This window comes from Melanotaenia boesemani, chromosome 14, assembly GCF_017639745.1.
Source record: "Melanotaenia boesemani isolate fMelBoe1 chromosome 14, fMelBoe1.pri, whole genome shotgun sequence".
Classification (NCBI taxonomy): Eukaryota; Metazoa; Chordata; class Actinopteri; order Atheriniformes; family Melanotaeniidae; genus Melanotaenia; species Melanotaenia boesemani.
Genome location: NC_055695.1, coordinates 3301067 through 3322579, shown reverse-complemented (window position 1 = coordinate 3322579; position 21513 = coordinate 3301067). Strand labels below are relative to the sequence as shown.

The following is a 21513-nucleotide window of genomic DNA, read 5'->3' as shown; positions in this document are numbered from 1 at the left end:
GGGCAGTGTTTTTTTTTTATGTCTCATGGGGGCAAAGTTGCACAAACCAGGATTAACTAAAGCAGAAAACACCTCCTGTTACCATAAATACAGTAAAGGCCTCCAAACACGTACTACTCAGCAGTGACCTCCACTTTCTTCTCTTTAGAAAAATCCAAACTTAGATGTGTTGACGGACATATTTCCCTCATTAAGCAGAAAACTTGGTACTTCATGGCTGCAGCGTTGTTGCCAGCTTTCTGCAGTGGAGAGCAGGACAAGTCTAAATGGTTGCCGGGTGATGACATGCTAATCAAAATGCTGATGATGTTACTGGACTGAAGCTCTGCTTTGTGTCAGCTGTTTACCTTGTTTTGCTTTTCTTCTACTTCCTGCAGCGTGCCCACATGTTGTATCATGATGCAAATAAAATCTGAGTTCTTAATAAAAAGAAGCTGTGGCAGAAATTGGTGTGATTAACCCTTAAAACTCCAAGCCATGTTTTGGGTTTTTTATCCTCCTGTTTTTTCTTTTCTTTTTTTTGTTTTATGTAAAATTGCATGTAGAAGCTGGAGCTTTTTAATCCCAGTCAGCATCAGACATGATGTTTCCAGCCTCAGATGTCAGATTCTGAGGCTAAAATGATGTAAAATGAATGTATGAATAGATTTAGCAGCATAAAGGTCGACCAGAAGAAGAAAACAGAATTTATTACTAACAGAACTTTGTAGAAATAACACACAGATCAACAGTGACCAAACCTTTTCTCATCTCATCGTTCTCTCAAGTCTTGGCTTTCAGGAGAAAAAATATTCTTATTGAAACAAACACACAACAGAAACTATTTCCATGTTTCCACTTTTTCCTCATTTCCAGTTATTCCTGCTACTATTTACCTGCTATCCTCACTAAACCAACTCCAGCTCAGCTGCTTTGTGGCGCCACCGTGCATCAGAAACGTCTTCTTGGCTTTATTCCAGCCATAGAGGAGCATTATTTTTCTTCTTTTCACACACACATAGAACTTTCTGCTCACTGGTTGATCTTTGGCTGCTCCTGATTGGACGTTACCGTCAATCTAAGCTCTCTGATTGGTGGAAAGTCTGACAGGAAGTGGCTTCATCATCATGTCCAGGTCTAAATAGAGGTCTCTTAGCAACATAGTAGTGATGGTGATGTTTTTATGATGAAATGTGATAAATAATGCTGTTATCATGGATCATTGTGGATTTACCAGATAGAGTCTCTGAATAAAACTACATTTATAGCTGGATTGTAAACCTCCTGGACGGGATGTAAATGCCTGGAAAACTTCCGTAGATCACCTAAAGGATAAGCTATTTATCACAATTCACCCCACAGTTACATACCACCGCTCGGGGGCGCCAGAAATCTAGTGTAGCTTTAAGGGTTAATCAAGACCTTAGTTTTGATGGGTTAAATAAGTACCTGGATGGATACTTTAGTGCCATTGGCATCATTTTTTTAGCACTTTTAGTCTGATAGTTGAAGTGAATAAAGTCATACAGTCATTTCTCAACTTCCAGACCAAAACAAGCCAGAACAGCAAACGGTGACTTAGTTTTCTGTCTCCTGATTTTACTCTGTTCACGCCTTCACATTATCAGAACAATGATGAACACAATTTACTGGACACTAACTGCTGTATATTTCTGTCTGATCAGAGTCTAGGACGACCTTCAGGAGGCGTCCTCGCTGCAAACGATGGAAGATGCAAATAAATGAGCCCTGATTGGACCAATCTTCCTGACGCTCAGCAGTGTTTACCTCCAAGCAGCTGGGACCCCGAGGTAAAGATCACATACTCAACAGCCAGAAAGGGTGGAAATTAGGTGTTTTCAGGGTTTTATGTAGAACGAGTCAAAGAACAATCTAATTTTATTTGTCTATAAAATCTGATCACATGCTTGAAGATGGGGGGGAAGGAGACCTGACAGCTGAAACTAAATCAGATGAAGGATTTTCAGGTCTGAACCAGACGGAGCTGACCAGTGAGACCAGTTTAACCAGTCTGCTGTAGAAACAGAATGAATTAATCTGACAGACCGTGCATGCTGCAGCCAATAGGAGCCCTGCTCTGATGCTGCTGTGATCAGTCATGTGATGCCGACCGGAGGAGGAGGTGGAGCTTCGTGTCAGACTGAACATTTGTTATCTCTTTTATTCAGATGATTAATTTAATTTCTGACTTCAAAGACACGTTTCTGCCCTTCGGACTAAAACCTGAAGCTAACGAGCCTCGTTTTATTTCCAGCTGAAAACTTTACTTGTTTTGACTGTAAATTGTCCGTCTTTGTTTTTGGTGGTGAAAGAAAAAAGCTGAAAAAAGTTTATAGTTAGTCGTAGAGCTTTATTTTTCCATGATTAAACCAACAGATCTGAATGTTCATTGGGGTCGCTGTCAGATTGGGGAGTCCCGCCCCCCCATCCTCCTCCTCCTCCTTCTTCTGTGGTTTTTACTCTCTGAATAGCTTCTGCAGAGCAGCAGTTCATCCCGCGCTTTCATCTTGGTTTGTTGTCCCTCTGAGTCCTTCGTGTTGACCTCTGCGTGGTGAAGGAAAGGAGGCATCGCCCACGGTGAAATCCTCTGCTTTGATTGGCCGGTTTAAGTGTTAATGCCATCAAAGCAGCTTCGACACACATCAATGATTTTAAATCACAGCTGCTAATCCACCGGCTGTATTGATTATATGTGGGTTTTTTCATATATATATATATATGAAAAAACCCACATATAATCAATACAGATGGACAAATGTACTCTACAATGTTTAGGAGGTCTCACTTTACATTCAAAGCTGTTTATCCTTTTTAAACTTAATAACTTAATTTAAAAACCTCTCATGCTTTTAACTACTTTATACGTAGTGTAAAACCCACTGATGTGGCTCCAGTGTATATGGGCTTGGAAATCCTTGATCTTCAGAGATCTTCTGAGACGCAATCAAATCCTGAATTTTTTTTTTTTTTTTTTTTTTTTTTTGTTAACAAATTTGCCTTTTAAACTAGTTAAAAATAATTGAGTAAAGAAACTTGTTCGTAAAATATTTTTTTTATTCATCTGCAAACTTTGAAAAGAAAACTGTTAATTCAAAAGTTCATTATAATAATTTTAAAACAGGAGGATAAGGCAGTCTGGGGCCTCCCCTGGACATCAATCATGAATCATCTGTAAATAAAAACAACACACACACACACACACAAAAACGTGAAAACCATCCTTTTTTCCTCTTACTGTAAACAAATGTTTGACCCTGTAATAGATTATTAATAATTGGTCAGAATGTGTAAAATTCAGCTTTGAGGTAAAACATATCTCATGCTTTAGTTAAATGTACTCGATTATGTGTAGAAGTTCTGCTTTCTGATTGGCTAGCGGGCGTGCTTTCCGGGCGTTCTGCCAAACACAGCTGGCCTCCAACCAAACACTGAGAGAAGCAGTATTCAGTCTGACCTCATAATGAGATAATAATGACAATATGGCTGAACTGCAGTGAGCTCTGGAGCGCTGCCATCATCATCATCATCATCTTCTGCCTCTTCTTCGCTCCATGTTGCTGCAGTTTGAGATTCACTGTGAAACTAAACAAGTCGGTTTCTGTGTGAAGACACTAATGCAGCTTTGAAACATCCTCTGGTTGATCATCTTTGTTTAATTCGGCCATATTTATGTAGTTTAATCAAATGTATTTTAATCTATTCACATATACTGAATGCAGATGTTCTTATATCCCGGTATAAGATGTCAAGAGAGGTGCAGATGCAAGTCATCATGTACAGGATCGTCTATAGAAGCTATTGGACCACCGATAAGATGGCAAAACTGAAACTGCGAGATTCTGTCATGCTGCAGGTGTTAAAGAACCAGACGTGTTGTATGACTGTCAAACTGTTGGGCGGTAATAAACATTATTCCATGTTTAAATAACATGTTTAGGGTAAAAATAGCCCAAAGCCCAGCTTTGTGCATATTAGGTGTAGGTATAGGTCCAGAAAAGATGAAGTTATCAAACGAATAGATTTAGTGGTGTATACTTGCCACGTTTATAGGCTGTAGGGTTGTGCTTAGACAGCATAAAACCAAAATGCTATTTCTTATAATGAATGGTGGGAGAAAATGATCAAAAAAGCCAATTATGAACAGTTAACATTTAAAATGCTTGATAAATTAGACTTTTTGGGAAAAATGGGGCCTCTTTATGAAATTTTTAGTGGAAAATTAAGGGGGTATCAGATTTATGGTAAATAATTGATATACTGGTATGAATTAAATCACATAATTTTTTTGGTGGGAAAAATGTTTATATATTGTGAGGCAAACATGAGCTTGTAAAATGTAAAATTTTGGGATTAGTGAGTTAAGACTCTTTCCCATGGTCCGGCACTCCATACTCCCGGAGTTCCCCCCACAGGAGTCCCCAGGGGACATGGTCGAATGCCTTCTCCAAGTCCACAAAGCACAGGTAGATTGTATGTATTGATTGTATTGTACATGTAGAACCAAACTACTCCTCCTCAATCCGAGGTTCGACTATCTGACAGATCCTCCTCTCCAGCAACCCTGAATAGACCTTACCGGGGAGGCTGAGGAGTGGGATCCCCCTGTAGTTGGAGCACACCCTCCGGTCCCCCTTTTTGAAGAGGGGGACCACCACCCCAGTCTGTCCCCGATGTCCACGCGATGCTGCAGAGGCGTGTCAGCCAAGACAGCCGTACAGCATCTAGAGCCTAAAGGAATTCTGGGCGGACCTCATCCACCCCTGGGGCCCTGCCACTGAGGAGCTTTTTAACCAGCTCAGCAACCTCAGCCCCAGAGATAGGAGAGCCAACACCAGCTACCCCAGACTCTGCTACCTCATCAGAAGACGTGTTGGTGGGATTGAGAAGGTCTTCGAAGTATTCCCTCCACCGCCTCACAATGTTCCAAGTCGAGGTCAGCAGCCCCCCATCCCGACTGTACACAGTGTTGATGGAGCACTGCTTTCCCCTCCTGAGCCGCCGGGTGGTGGACCAGAATCTCCTCGAAGCCGTCCAGAAGTCATTCTCCATGGCCTCTCCAAACTCTTCCTATGCCCAAGTTTTTGCCTTAGCGACCGCCGAAGCTACACTCCGCTTAGTCTGCTGATACTCATCAGCTGCCTCTGGAGTCCCACAGGCCAAAAAGGCCAGATAGGACTCCTTCTTCAGCTTGACGGCATCCCTTACTGCCGGTGTCCACCAATGAGTTCGGGGGTTACAGCAACAACAGGGACCAACGACCTTACGGCCACAGCTGCGGCTGGCCACCTCGACAATAGAGACACGGAACACAGCCCACTCGGACTTAATGTCCTCCACCTCACCCTGGACATGGTTGAAGCACTGATGGAGATAGGAGTTGAAATTCTTTCTGACAGGGGACTCCGTCAGACGTTCCCAGTAGACCCTCACAACATGTTTAGGTCTGCCAGGCTTGACTGGCATCCTCCCCCACCATCTTAGCCAATTCACCACCAGGTGGTGAACAGTTGACAGCTCCGCCCCTCTCACCCAAGTGTCCAAGACATGTGGCCGCAAGTCCGATGATACGACTACAAAGTCGACTATTAAACTGCGGTCTAGAGTGTCCTGGTGCCATATGCACATGTGGACACTCTTATGCCTGAACATGTGTTTGTTATGGACAATCCATGATGAGCACAGAAGTCCAATAACAAAACACCACTTGGATTCAGATCGGGGGGGCCAATCCTTTCAATCGTGCCCCTCCAGGTCTCACGGTCATTGCTAACGTGAGCATATAAGTCCCCCAGCAGAACAAGGGAGTCTCTGGAAGGAGTACTCTCCAACACCCCTTCCAAGGTCCACAAAAATGGTGGGTACTCTGAACTGCTGTTCGTTGAATAAGTACTAAAAACAGTCAGGACCCATCCCCCCACCTATAATTGTCATCCACCGGGGTAAACCCCAATATACAGGCCCAAGTCGGGGGGCAACAAGTATGCCCACACCTCGACGCCCACCAGGAGCAACTCCAGAATGGGAGAGGGTCCAGCCCCTCTTGAGGACAGTGGTTCCAGAGCCCAAGCCATATGTCGAGGTGAGTCCAACTATATCTAGCTGGAAATGCTCAACCTCACGCACCAGCTTAGGCTCCTTCCCTGCCAGAGAGGTGATGCCAGGGTCCCCGCCTTCGGCCCTCTTACGCTGAACCTGACCTCTATCGCCCTTCCTGCAGGTGGTGAGTCCATGAGGGAGATTTTCAGTACAATGATTTTTAAATTGTAAACGTTTTATTAGATAATTCTAGAGAAAAAAGTCCCATTCAGACCGAAAGACAAACTATTGACAATATCATAATTTCAGTCTTTATAATGTTACAGGCGGTAAAAGTATCATTTTTATGGAAAATTTGAGCTGTGTTCACTCTTGCAGCCTTGAGTGCAGCACCCTCAGTGAAAATTGTTGTGTACACTCTAGTGTTGTGTTCCCATCAAAGCTGATTTGAGCCAATGGCAACTGTTGCACTACCACTATAGTTTAATACAGGAATTGTTGAGAGTCAAAGATCAAACAATCTTCTGAAAATGAGGATTTGTCACATGCAAGTGTAAGTCCTTTTAATAATCCTGCTTAATGCAGCATGATGGCTGCAGACAGTCTTTATGTTTCATTTTATGTAAGAAGTGTGAACATGTTGTAGATTTTAGGTTAATGTGGCAAGACAAAACAGAAAATCTAAATATCAACACAACATAGTGGAGATGGGAAGTTATTGTGACTGACTAGTCTGAGGAAGCAATAATATAGACCAAATTTTTGGATCATGTGGAGCTGCTTTTGGAAAATGCAGTGTACCATAATTTTCAAAAGGGACTTGATGAGACATCAGGATGTGGTACGGATATTGTTTCCAGCTAAAAGTTCAGAACTGTTGTCATCTACAGGCAATAGTTTACTTTAAAAACAACAACAAAACAAAAACCCAATTACCCTAACCCTAACTTGTTTCTGAGACTGAAGTCAAGCTTTTATTTCAGACAATTGTAGAATTACTCTAAATTTACTTTAAAGTAGCATTATATAACGTCCTGACAATAAAGATGTGCATTTTTTACTTGTTTTGATGGCACATTGACATTTATTATGTACATTTGTGGAGCCGTCGTTGCCCTGCATGGTGTTCCGGGGCTGAAAAACCATACTTTACAACTTTGGGGTCCAGCCTGAAACCTGAAACAGTTACAGATTCCCATGCCAGCAACCGAATATCAACACACTGGTTGTTTTGAAAATTCAACATAGCTGATTCATCAATGAGAGGCAATAGGACATTATCAGGGGAAAAAAGAAAGAGAGAAAGGGACAGAGCAAGAGATGAAATAAGAGCCAACATCAGTCTTTTATTGAATTGAGGGAGCTCAGAGAAGAGACAGGATGCAAGATTGATGCTGAATTATCCGTTGTTAGTGGGGCTGCCTCACTGAAGAAAGTCTGCAAATGTTTTGTAGTGCTTCTTTAAGTTTGCCATAGACTATTTTGGACAGTTTTGTTGGAATGGGAAGGAGTGGAGAACCATTGAGGGGACTTGTGTTTAATAAAAAACCTAAATAGAATTCTTTTTGTCTCCTTATCAAAAAACATAAATAGCTGTCCAATTTTTATATGTTTTTCTTGCTTTTCATCATTTTTGATTTCCAAAGAAGAAATGAACTGTCTGAAAGTACTTAGATCCTACAAGAGAGTTGAATATACCATCTGGTTCTACTTGGACACGTCAGTGATCAGTCCCTGCCTTGTTTCTGAGTGGCATGTTGTTCCACAGATCCCGCCCCTACAGATCCACAACCACCTTGAAGCCCTCTCTGCAACCTCAAGACTGTTCATGATGGCTATCCTAGATTGAAAGGAGATTAAGTGTTCGCAGTAGTGAATGTCCAACTAAGCCTCTGCACCTGACCTTGACTGGCTCACATTGGCTTTTCCAGCCATTGCTCTGGCACTCTGATTAGCTCAGCGTATTTAGTCCTCTTTTGCTTGTTGGACTTGTCACTTCAGTTCTCCCAGGGCACAGTCAGTTCCAGAAGAACCACTTGCTTAGTAGACACTGATGTTAACAGCATATCTGGGCAGAAAGAAATGGTTTTCCGAGGTTGACGTAAAGCTGCAAGTCCTGAGTGGTAGCGAGGAGCCCCCCTGTATAGCTTGACTGATGTTGATGAGCCTTCTGTCTCGCACAAATGAAGGAGATTATATTTTCGGAAGCAGTCTGAGTCTTACTGAGCTGGACTGCTGTGAAGATAGAGTTCGCCAAAGCTCCTAAAACTTGGTCATGGCATTAGCAATACTGTCCCTCTCCCAGCGCTTTTGGGCAGAAGTTCAAGATATGCTCCATGGTGCCGCTTTTCTGGCACAACTTAGACCTGGGAGTGTCACCTAGGCCCCAGGTGTGCAAGTTAGCCAGGCTCGGGAGGTCATAGACTGATTGGAAGAGAAACTTAAAGCATAATGCGTCAGCTACGCCAAGCTGTGATCTTGCGAGATTCTGCATGTTCCCATCGTATCCATGCCCCTTGCTTGGATATGCCAACCATCTTGCTGTATTAATCTTCCTCCACCTCCGCTCAAATCTCGTCCTGCACCAGCTGGTGCTTCTCCTTTCCACAGGCCCTGGTAAAGCAACCAAGACCTGCTCGCCCCCTTCCTACAGAGCCCAACAGCATCTTGTGCCTCAGCTGTACCTCAGCTCTGGTGATGGCCTCTTGTGCTTGCCACTTTCTGCCAGTTTTCACAAGAACTCCTGCTGATGCGACTTTTACGTCTGCAGAGTCCCTGTACATCAGCCCCTCTGTTTTCTAGTGCCTCCACCATTGTTATTGGAACCTCGTAGACGAGAAGGGGCCAGAGTATTCTTGGTAGGACTCTGTGCTGGAAGACCAGATTTATCAATGGCCGTGACGTTTCCAGGTTGCTATTGGTTTGATGTATAGCTGCTGAGTCATTCAGGTATCTGTCGATTGTCTTGCTCAGAGTCTTAACAGATTTTTTTTAGTCACTGGTGGTACTTTGGTTGTAGTAGTCCATGAGGTGGCTGCAGATCTTGTCCGGGACATAATGTCTTGCCAGTGTTATTTCGTCAAACTTGTGCGGAATCGATCTGTAGGCATTGTTCAAGTCAAGCCAGAGAGCTGCCACCACACCCATATGTTGCAGAATACATCCACTAGAGCAGGGCTGCTGCTCCTATGAGGGCCGCAATCCAGGAGGTTTTCCATGTATCCCTTCTTCAACACACCTGACTCAAATTAATTAGTCATTGTGCAGAACTTGATTGGCTGTTAGATCCATTTAATTTGAGGCAGGTGTACTGAAGCAGGGATACATGGAAAACCTGCTGGGTTGCGGCCCTCGTAGGACCGCATTGAGTAGTCCTGCACTAGAGAGCAGTGCAGAGTTCAGAGTTCACTTAAATTCCAATATGTCTAATTGATTCATGATAATGTACATCCTCAGAGACATAAAGAGGTAGTGCAGTAGACAGAGGTGGTCTGTGCCGTTACCAAATACATTGCAGCTGCTGCTTTTCTTTTTTCAGCTACTCTGCGCAATACTGCCCCCATGGTTTCCCATGGTACTGCTACGTTTGCTATGTTAGGCTGCATATTTGCAAGCTCTCTAAAAACAGACTGAAAAATGTATGTAAAGGATGCAGAAGACTGATAGAAAGCTTTGTCTGTATGTGCCTTTAGTGTAAAGCATAAATAAGCCTTTGTCCAATGAATCAATATGTTGCACTGAAATCAAATTTGGAATTTAAACCCTTAGAAAAGAGGAATTTGGAAAAGCTCTGGAAGGTAATAAAATTATTTGAAATTATTCAAATTTGGGAAGCTGTAACAGTGACTCAAACCTGATAGCTAAAGGTTGTTGGGTTTGGCTTCTTGGGGAAATTAATTACATTACAATAATTACATTCTCATAAATTTCTACAGCAAACCCTCAGTCCTGTTTGTCTTCGGTGAAAAAAATCTGACAGGACTGGAAAAACATGTTTAGTGGAACTCTTTATTTTTATTGGTGGTGAATTTATCAAACACAGATTCATATCTTTACAGTTTCTCTGAAATCTTTAAAGTAAATTCACTAAATATATTGAAGTTTTTGTTTTTCCTGCTCATGCAGCGCAGGTAAAAAGAGACCCGATGACCTCTGACCCCTTGTCAGCTCTTCAACCAATCAGATAAATGCATTCTTTACAACAGGACTTCATAAGCATCCAATAAGAAAATATACAAAAACAGATTTTTTTTTTTCTTTGAAAGAATAGAATATGCAGACATTTGGATTTACAAAAACTTTTTCCTTTTGAGGACACTGAGATGGCAGAGAGGTCTCACTCCCACTGAAAAACCTTACCTATTTTTATGTGAATTTTCCTTCCTGCTGTAACTTTTTTGAATGCCACGAAAAACTGATTCCACCCACACAGAAATAAACGAACCAAAGATCCAGAAAACCCACTGAACCATTACTTGCCAACAGAACCAAAACGCACAGGACTACAGGGACCAGAATGCATTGTGATACAAGCAAAAACAAATAGGAAAAAAACAATTACAGCAACACCACCAACAAACATCAGACTTCATATTTCATATGAAATTTTCCTGGGCTTTTCCAAACAAACAAAACAGAAAAAAAATGGCACAAACAAAATTAACTTTTCTTCGCACAGACGTGGAAACATGGACGCCAGTTCGTTTCCATCGTTCTCCACAGGAGTCGTGCTACATGGCCCGTCTGTCCTCCGTCACAGTGCATTCATTGGATATACTGCATTTCCCAGCATGCCCTTGCTCGTCCATTCACAAGGACACACTACCCTCCATCAGCCCGGATGGAAGGATGTTGTGAGAAGATGAAGACAAAGTGTATGTGGAGGGGGGAGGCAAGGGTGGGTGGTGGTTGTTGATGAAAAGCTTCACCTTGACCACACGGTGTTGCTGTTGGTCAGTCATTTAAAAATTCAGCACCAGTGGGGGGAAAAGGCCATTTTTGATTTGTTGTATTTTGCGCAGAACATTCGGTTTTATGTTTTTGTTGTGAAACAAAAACATAAATAGAAAAAAAAAGGGTAAGCCCCTCCCCTTTGGATGTCCCCGCCCCCTGTATCCAAAGTAGGCAGGACAATGCTTAGCTGCTGTAACCCAACCCCGCCCCTGAAGAAGCATCGATAGAAAAGTTTAACAAGAGTCTTTGGCAGATTTACAGAAAAAAAGGCCGTCGACTAGATGGAAGTTTGCTGGATAGCAGCGTCAACATGGTTCCTCATGGATCTTCATTTTAATGATAAACAATGAAGATGATTACAGTTGTAGATATGAGCTGCAGACTCCAGAACCTCTCACTTATAGAATTTATGTTTGATTTCTTAAAGCAAATATCACAGTCCCTGAACTTGTAATATTTGTGTTTAACCTTTTAATCACGCACGACTGGTTCCAAAACCGTTGGAAAAGTTAAGCTATATTCTGTCTATAGTTACTTTTTAGTCCTCCTGGCTGGTTTAGTAGTTTAGAGATCAAATTAATTACACAAGTCTATGGAAGCGATTCTGTACCTTATTTTAATTTAAAATGGATTAACAGAAATGCTTTTTCATCTGCATTTTTTGATCCATAAATAAAATGAATAATAAGAAAAACTGCATTTACTTTTTCTACTCTAAAACTGCTGATTTTATAACTTAAAAAGATAAAAGGACATTTAAGATTTAATTTTCCAAACATACCCCAGCTTGAAATGTCAAACTTCAAAATTAAAATGCATTAGCAGAAAGGCTTTTTCATTTCAAGGTCATAGCTGCATTATTTGACTCAAATAAAATAACAGATCATCCAAACTTCATTTTATTTTCAATTTCAAAACTGCTCTTTTTATGACAACTAAAAAGAAAATGTCAAGGACATTGCTTCATGTCCGCCCCGCAAAACATGTCACAAAATTCAATTTGAATTGGCAATCCCAGGCGGCGCAAGACAGTGACGTCAGTGGCCGCTCTTCTTCTTCTTCTAATTCTTCGGCCCCAGTCTGACCGAGCTACGCATCTAAATACGGTAGAGGGCGGTGTGCATGTCTGATGCTGGAACATGAGAGAGGAGTAGAGCTTGAAAGTTGTGTTGGTACCACAGACTGTTAGAAACAGCAGTAAGAGCTCCGTCATTTCCAAATCTATGCCAGAGCTGCTGAGGGAGGCCGCTCTGAGAACATGGTTGTGCTACTCTCCCTTCTTGCCGTGGATATTGGATACTTGTCAATCAAAAGGACCCGCCCCTAATTATGCAGAATTTCAAGATTAAACAACATCCTAACGGATGAGTTAGAAAAAATTCATTCTTCATAGATTGCAGGGCGGACATGAAAATGAAAAAGCAATGTCCTTTACATTTTCTTTTATAATGCATTTTAATTTTGAAATTTGACATTTCAAATATACTTTTATACCTATTTGCTGGGGCATGTTTGGAAAATTAAATCTTAAATGTCCTTTTCTTTATCATTTTAATTAAGTTATAAAATAAGCAGTCTTGGAGAAGAAAATGAAAATGCAGTTTATTTATTCATTTTATTTGAGTCAATAAATGCAGCTATATTCTGAAAATGAAAAAGCATTTCTGTTAATCCATTTTAAATTGAAGTAAGGTTCAGAATCACTTCCATAGACGTCATCTTACAATTTCACTCGTTTTAAGTGGCACTGCAGCTCATGTTTGACTGTAACCATCAGTGATTTTTATTTTTATTTAATGTATGTTTCTGGGACTGAATGGGTTAAGACTAACTGCTGCTGGGATCCTTTGAGTGAGTCTGTCCATGTTGGTTTCATGCAGACTGGTTGATGGCCTGTCCAGAACTGTGACGAAAGCTGAGAATGAGTTAATTTCTGACAGCATCATCCATCCAAAACCTCACAGGCTGAAGCTGGTCTCCACTGATCACCATGTTTCACAGGTAAACAAACCTCCACAGCCGGCATGACTGCACCTGTTATGACGCTATGATCACTAAAAGTTACCTGATTTTTAACCCATCATTTTCTCACTTAAAGATCCATCTCTAAAATAACCAAGGCAGCGGTTTAGCATGAATTACTCTCCAGTTTTGTCAATTAAAACAAAATCACGTGTTCAATAGCTGTTTTAAAAATTCATAACTGACAAACGTTTCCATCTGAAACAAACTCTTTAGTTTAGGAGTTCTGTCTGGGTGAAATCAGATTAACATTTTCTAATGAAGTAAAAGGTTTAGAGTCCCCTCCAGGCCATTTTGAGGTGTGCAGATGAGTTTTTGGGAGTTAGTAACTACTGGAGCAAATCAGGATCATTTTCTGGAAATTAGCTTAACGTTTGCGACCTAGAAATAAAAAAAAAATTTATTTTAGATGTTGAAACGGACATGACCTGCAAATCCTTCTTAAGATCCAGATAATTTGTATGCATAAGAACTCAGAACAACGTCCTGCAGGTTGTTAGGCTGTGCTCTTATCAAACTACAGTGCATACAGTGTGCTTTATTAAAAATCTATGGTTCAAATTTAAATTCTTTCTTATTTAAGGCACACCAATAAGTGATTAAGGGGATTCTTTTAGGAATTAATAGATTTCTAGTCGACTTGTGAGTGAAAACGATGAGTAAAAAATTGTTTCAACCAACACTTGGAGAATTGTAGCATTTTCTGAAAGAACTGGGTTTGTTCCAATTTAGAAAATAAACAAATGCAACATTCTGCTTCCTGTTTCATGAGAACTTTAAGCATTATTTTTGTCAGGATACTGAAATGAGATTTCATGCCCACAGGTTATTGAGATGACGATGATTCTTAATGGCCAATAACATGTTAAACCATTAGTATGGCTTCAGCAAACTGTAGAAAAAGTCTTTACTCTTGGATTAGTTACATGTTGGTGTAGACACTGAAATTTTCTTTTAATTTAAATGTAAGTGAAATGACTCCAGAAACTTAAGAAGTTGGATAAATATCCAGTAAATAACCTTCAGACTCTAAAACATCAGAGTTCATTCCACACGTTGGGGTGGAAATATTAACATGGCAATCAGTGGAGTCTTAGCTTATGGATTTCTGACACTGTTTCATTTCCTTTTTTTTTTTGTTTTTGTTTTTAACAGAAACTCCACTTGGTGTAGAAACGTGGTTCCTCCCACTGCGTCCAACTTGCGCCCAAATGAGTCGAAAGTCGGGCTGTCCACAGTATGGCAAGACGAGGGCAGAGCTCAGTCCAGCTATTGGAAAAGGAGGTGCTATGATGAGATGAGGATGAGGAGGAGAGAAATCAACATGGCGGACGGTAGAGTGAGGCTGCAGCCGCCAGTGGTGTCGTCCGTGAGGAAGGGCTCAGGAGACTCGTACACGGAGTCATCTGGAAGAGAGGTCAGAACAGAACTCTGTTAAACAATACCAGGGCTCACAATTCATTTTTGAGTAGTGGTGCACATGCCAAAAAAAAGATGAAGGCGCACAACCCCAATATGTAATAACATACATAAGTGTTTCTTTTAGTTTAATTTGGTTTTTAATTAGTCCTGGACAAAGATTAATAACATTGTTACACACAAAATTCAACGATTTAAACGTAGTTTAAACGAAACCTGGATATTAAAAGTACCTGTACGTAAACTAAAATGCAAAAAACTATTGGTTTAAAAACACTTCTTTGTAAAATTAGATAAGTTGCTTTTTAACAGCCGTATTCTACTGACATCCATCCATCCATTTTCTGCCACTAATCCGGAGTCAGGTCGCGGGGGCAGCTGCCTAAGTAGGGAAACCCAGACTTCCCTCTCCCTGGCCACATTCACCAGCTTATCGGGAGGGATCCTAAGGCGTTCCCAGGCCATCCGAGAGATGTAGTCCGTCTAGCGTGTCCTGGGTCTTCCCCGGGGCATCCTCCAGTAGGACGTGCCTGGAACACCTCACCAGGGAGGTGTCCAGGAGGCATCCTGACAAGATGCCTGAGACACTTCATCTGGCTCTTCTCGATACAGAGGAGCAGCGCCTCTACTCTGAGCCCCTTCCAGATCCCAGAGCTTCTCAACCTATCTCTAAGGGAAAGCCCGGCCACCCTTCAGAGAAAACTCATTTTTTTCTTTTCTTGTTCTTTCGGTCACTACCCACAGCTCGTGACCATAGGTGACGGTGGGAACATAGATAGACCGGTAAATCGAGAGCTTTGCCTTTTTGCTCAGCTCCTTCTTCACCAGGACATACTGATGCAGACTCCGCATCACTGCAGACGCCGCACCGATTCTCCCACTCCATCCTTCCCTCACTCATGAACAAGACCCGGAGGGAGCACTCCACCCTTTTCCAGCTGAGGACCATGGTCTCGGACTTGGAGGTGCTGATTCCCATCCCAGCCGTTTCACACTCGGCTGCGAATTGCTCCAGTGAGAGCTGAAGATCACGGCTCGATGCAGCCAACAGAACCACATCATCTGCAAAGAACAGAGACCCAATCCTGAGGCCACCGAACCGGATCCCCTTAACGCCTCAGCTGCGCCTAGAAATTCTGTCCATAAAGGTTGTGAACAGAATCAGTGACAAAGGGCAGCCTTGGCGGAGTCCAACCCGCACTGGGAACGATTCTGATTTACTGCCGGCAATGCGGACCAAGCTCTGACACCGGTCGTACAGGGACCAGACAGCTTGTACAAGTGAGTCCAGCACTCCATACTCCCGGAGTACCCCCCACAGGAGTCCACAGGGGACACGGTCGAATGCCTTCTCCAAGTCCACAAAGTACATGTAGATTGGTTGGGCAAACTCCTATGCCCCCTCAAAGACCCTGAAGAGGGTGTAGAGCTGGTCCACTGTTCCACGACCGGGATGAAAACCACACTGCTCCTCCTCAATCCGAGGTTCGACTATCCGATGGACCCTCCTCTCCAGCAACCCTGAATAGACCTTACCGGGGAGGCTGAGGAGTGTGATCCCCCTGTAGTTGGAGCACACCCTCCGGTCCCCCTTTTTGAAGAGGGGGACCACCACCCCAGTCTGCCAGTCCAGGGGAACTGTCCCCGATGTCCACGCGATGCTGCAGGGGCGTGTCAGCTAAGACAGCCCTACAGCATCCAGAGCCTTAAGGAACTCTGGGCATCCAGCCCCGGGGCCTTGGCACCGAGGAGCTTTTTAACCACCTCAACGACCTCAGCATTGAAGTCCCCCAGCAGAACGAGGGAGTCCCCGGAAGGACTGCTCTCCAACACCCCCTCCAAGGACTCCAAAAAGGGTGGGTACTCTGAACTGCTATTTTGGTGCATAAGCACAAAGCACAGTTAGGACCCGTCCCCCCACCTGAAGGCGGAGGGAGGCCACCCTTTCGTCCATCGGGGTAAACCCCAACGTACAGGCGCCAAGTAGGGGGACAATGAGCATGCCCACACCTGCTCAGCGCCTCTCACCGGGAGCAACTCCAGAATGGAAGAGGGTCCAGCCCCTCTCAAGGACAGTGGTTCCAGAGCCCAAGCCGTGTGTCGAGGTGAGTCCAACTATATCTAGCCGGAACCGCTCAACCTCGCGCACCAGTTCAGGCTCCTTCCCTGCCAGAGAGATGACATTCCACCTCCCTAGAGCTAGCTTTTGCAGCCGAGGATCAGACCGCCAGGGTCCCCGCCTCTGGCAGCCGCCCAGCTCACACTGCACCTGACCCCTATGGCCCCTCCAGCAGGTGGTGAGCCCACGGGAGGAGAGGCCCTTGTCACCCTTTTGGGCTGAGCCCGACCAGGTCCCATTGGCAAAGGCCCAGGCACCAGGCGCTCACCTCCAGGCCTGGCTCCAGAGGGGGGACCCCAGTGACCCACGTCCGGGCAAGGGAAACCTTGGTCCTTGTTTTCTCCTCATCATAGGGGTGATTTGAGCTGCACTTCTTCTGGGCCCTCCCCTAGATGCTTGTTTGCCATGGGTGACCCTACCAGGGGCATGAGCCCCTGACAACATAGCCGCTAGGATCGTCAGGACGCACAAACTCCTCCACCATGATAAGGTGGCGGCTCAGGGAGGAGCTCCGCTCCCCCTTTTCAGTTGAAATTCTTTCTGACAGGGGATTCTGCCAGACGTTTCCAGCAGACCCCCACAACATGCTTGAGTCTCCCAGACCTGACTGGCATCCTCCCCCACCATCTTAGCCAACTCACCACCAGGTGGTGATCAGTTGACATGGCCCAAGACATGGGGCCTCAAGTCCGATGATATGACTACCAAGTCGATCATCGAACTGCGGTCTAGAGTGTCCTGATGCCAAGTGCACATGTGGACACTCTTATGCCTGAACAAGGTGTTTGTTATGGACAATCCATGATGAGCACAGAAGTCCAACAACAAAACACCCCTTGAATTTAGATCAAGGGGGCTGTTCATCCCAATCACGCCCCTCAAAGTCTCACTGTCATTGCCCACGTGAGCATTGAAGTCCCCTAGCAGAATGAGGGAGTCCCGGAAGAAGTGCTATCCAACACCTCTTCCAAGGACTCTGAAAAGGGTGGGTACTCTGAACTGCTGCTTGGTGCATAAGCACAAAACAACAGTTAGGACCCGTCCCCCCCACCTGAAGGGCGATGGCGAGCCCATGGGAGGGAGGGCCCATGTCACCCTTTCCAGTTGAGTCTGACTGGGACCCATGGGCAAAGGCTCGCGCTCGCCTCCGTGCCCCACCTCCAGGCCTGGGTCCAGAGGGGGGCCCCGGTGACCCATGTCAAGGGAAGGGAAACCTGGGTCCATGGTTTGTCGTCATCATAAGGGTGCTTTGAGCCGTGCTTCATCTGGTCCCTTCCCTAGAGAACTTTTTGCCATGGGTGACCCCACCAGGAGCATAAAGCCCCCGACAACATAGCTCGTAGGTTCTTCAGGAAGCGCAAACTCCACTGCGGTGAGGTGGCAGCTCAGGGAAGATAAGATAGAAAATAATAACTATAAATCAAACTTAAAGAACTATAAGGAGTGTTGATGTGATTTTACACATTTAAAATGTTTGCAGTTTAACTGATGGAGAATAACCATGATTATTGTAAAATTAATTTCAACTACAACCAAGATGCTCTTCACATTTGTTGAACTGGTTTTGAAGTGAAAGATTTGGTTCATGGAGGAAATATGCTTTAATCATAAGACTGTTGTACCTCAAATACCCTGAACCACAGCAGGTCTGTAATCTCTGAGGTCCTATCTTTTACAAAACACTCCTTAATGACTTTACTGCAATGAAGAGGAGACGTGTTAAATACTAAAGTGACAGACAGAAAGGCCAGCCGGCACACTTTTATGAGCCAATGACGAGACTTAAAGCTGTCATCTGTTAAGAATCCATGAGTGGTGTGAAGAAGTGTAGACGTGCAAAATGCATATGAATAACATTAACATGGTCCAGCACAGACAACAGCTGCATTAGAGGAAAGTCTGACTGAAATTTTTCTGAATTCTCTGCAGTTTGATTTAAAATTCCATGACATGCTTAGCAGAGTGCTACTTGCTTAAAAAAGTTTCTTTAAAAAAGTTTTCCATTAATCTGGTAGTGGTTTAACATGTGGGAACTGCCCTGCTGCTTTTCTGGAATATTTTGCAACAGTAATCTGAACTAGGTTGCAGCCAGTTACATATGCTTACCATCCACTTTATCAGCTCCACCTGTTTGACTTCCTGTTAATAAAAATCTAACCGGCCAATCACGTGGCAGCAACTCAAAACATGTAGTCTTGTAGACATGGTGAAAACGACTTGCTGAAGTTCAAACTGAGCATCTTAATGATGAAGAAAGGGGACTGGATATTTTCTCTTTTTCAGACCATTCATTGTAAACCCTGGAGATGGTTGTGTGTAAAAATGCCAGTAAATACTCAGACCAACAACCATGTCACGTCCAAAGTCAAAAGATGGACCTGATAAAGTGGACAGTGAGTGTAAAGCTTCGTAACTTGAAGATGTGTTCTAAGAAATATAAATCTTATAGATTTTAAACAAACAAACAAAAACACTTTAGAAACTTTAGATAGGGCCAAATAAATCCAACACATGCACACCATTTATTTCACTGAAACAACTGAAGTCAAATTAATTTACTTGAGATTTTTTTTTTATATTTCTAGTTAGCTTTTTGTGAGAGGATCAGATTATTAGCGTTGTGTAAATCCTGCATGTCAGTTGGATTGTGTGGAAATAATTTGTCTACAGTTTGTTTATTTGACTGTTTGGGAGCAATCAGCCTGTGCAGATAATCCACCTCCACATCTAATGAACGCCTTTTCTTCCTGCTCAGCAGCACGTGGCGTTTACACCACAAATCCTCCGTCTCTCTAACAAATCAGCTTCGGCCAGCGCCGGCGTGGATGAAAGCTGATTTGTTGGTCGAGGAGGATTTCCAGCAACTGATGGTGTAAATGTGTTAATGCTGTTTTCTGCAATGACAGTTAAATTCTCATAAACTGCTTTAAAACTGTTTAACGCCTTCACTGTGACAGCTGCGAGTCTTCACACTTCCCCTGCTTCCAACTGACATTTACAGTTTTGGATGAAGGAGGAGGGATTAATTAAAAATCCTGGGAAGTTCTGAGCCCTGTGGCTCCTTACTCACTGGCTGGAGATTCATTTAATGCAAACTGCTAATGATGCCTTTTCTGCCTTAAATATAAAAGGTAACTTTTATTTTCAGGAACTTAGAAGAGAGTAAAATGGGATATTAGTTCTCCATATAAAAAAACATTTTTGGCTTCATTTCAGCTTGTTTTTGTGCACAACCAGTAATCTATGAAAAGGATTTTTGTATATTTAATATTTAAGTGGCTGTTTTAACCTGTGAGTCCTGATGTTTTCCTAAACTTCACCCTTTAAAAAAAAGAGAGTGGCCACCAGAAGTCCTTTTAATTAGCATAATCCCATCTAAGGCCTCTTAAAACAAACACCTTCATCTGTCTCCTGTGTTGTTTACGCACGTAATTGGTGCGTTTTCAGGGGCCTTGTGGATCCACAGTACACGGAGCAATACCACAAGAAACCACGCGGTCATCGTTGAGCAGTATAGCTGACCTGCAACCAGCAAAAGGAACAAACTACAGAAGAAGACAACTATAGAGATGGCAGAAGTTTTTGAAGAAAGGCTGCATGAGTGTGTTGGGCAGGTGTAAACAGCTTAAAGCGATTCATTGCCGCCACCAACCGGTGTCCGAAAGTGATGTCAGAACGTGGGAGGGAACCCTAAACTCAGTACCGCCCACTAGTGGATGAATTGCTTTATAACCATGGCAACATGAAAGAAGCATGGGAGTAAGGCCCATTTATGCTCAACGCCAAAGATGGATACGCAGACATACGGTTTCGTTCGTCTTCTGCGTCGGTTACGAGCGTAATTTGGTCAGTTTTCAGGGAGTTTAGCAATCCGTTGCTTGATTCAGAAGACAGAGCAATACCACCGGAGATCGTGGGGGCAGTGCTGAGCAGAATAGCTGACATACGAGCAGCAAAGGAAACAAACCAGAGAAGAAGAGAATCAGGAAGGGAACAAAAAGAAGAAGAATGAAGGCGAACACAACCCAAGAAAGACTGTATGTGAGTTGGGTGGTGGGAAACAACTTTATAGCGACGTATTCACACTTCCAAACGGTGGCTAAAACTTCTTTGGCTTGCGGGAGTGAACTCTGAACTTGGCACTGCCCCCTAGTGGAGCAACTGACTTAACAACCACAGCAACACACAACACGCATGGAAGTATGAGGACGGCGACGTATGACAATGTTTTCAATGGACGTTGCTATTTACATACGTAAGGGAGCATAAATGGGCCTTAAAACTCCCCCCAAATAAAATAATAATAGCGCCGATATAAATGCACAGTGTCGCCAAGAAGTCCTGGGAAAGCATGAGCATTCGGTAGGGAAAAAATATTTTAAATAGTTTTACTTTTGGTTTTTAGTAGTTTTAACCGCAGTTCTTAAGCAGGCTTAGCGTGTTTTTTTTTTTTTTTTATTAGGGACGGGAAAACTTTAAGTCTGAAACACTAAATCACTGTAGCACGACTGCTGTGAGATGGACTAACTGCATCAAAACATTTAAAAAAAACTCCATCTGTTGAAGTAGGAGTTACAATACTAGATTTTTTTATTTTTTTTCCATTTTGCTAAAAAGCTGGAAAAAAAAAAAGTAAAATCTGGACTGACCTGGAATTTAAATGTCAATGTTTTGGATCCCTATTTTAAAAAAGAAGACTAGGAGGCAAATGAACCAGTCCTACAGAAATGTTTCTTCAGCTTCTATCAGAACGGCGTTTAAATGAAAATGAAGTAACTCACTGGTCGGTTTGACGTAGATTTTCAGCTTCAGACAGGGTTTCCCGGCCAGGTTTGGATGAGGTGACGCTGCAGAGGAAACACACACAGGAAGATAAACTTTAAAACACTGAGATGGAAGCAGAGCACAAGGTGGTATGATTAGACCAAAGTCAACTTTACCATCATTAAGATCATAATCAGATT

General features: G+C 43.1%; 1 protein-coding gene and 1 long non-coding RNA gene across 2 annotated transcripts in view; one reads left to right on the top strand and one right to left on the bottom strand.

The window, feature by feature from the left end:
* Positions 1–1671: 1671 nt before the first annotated feature.
* LOC121652992 lies at positions 1672–14236 on the top strand. The gene is made up of 3 exons (XR_006012723.1): positions 1672–1790; positions 12870–12990; positions 14167–14236. It is a non-coding gene; the product is annotated as an uncharacterized LOC121652992 (long non-coding RNA).
* LOC121652988 (ephrin-A2-like) overlaps positions 10027–21513 on the bottom strand; it is a 122368-nt gene continuing 110881 nt past the window's right edge. Inside the window, exons 3-4 of the mRNA XM_042006171.1 lie at positions 21331–21396; positions 10027–14417 (exon numbers count right to left, since the gene is read on the bottom strand). Coding sequence (XP_041862105.1) covers positions 14299–14417; positions 21331–21396 — 185 coding nt within the window. The 3' untranslated portion in view covers positions 10027–14298. The remainder of the gene's footprint in view (positions 14418–21330; positions 21397–21513) is intronic.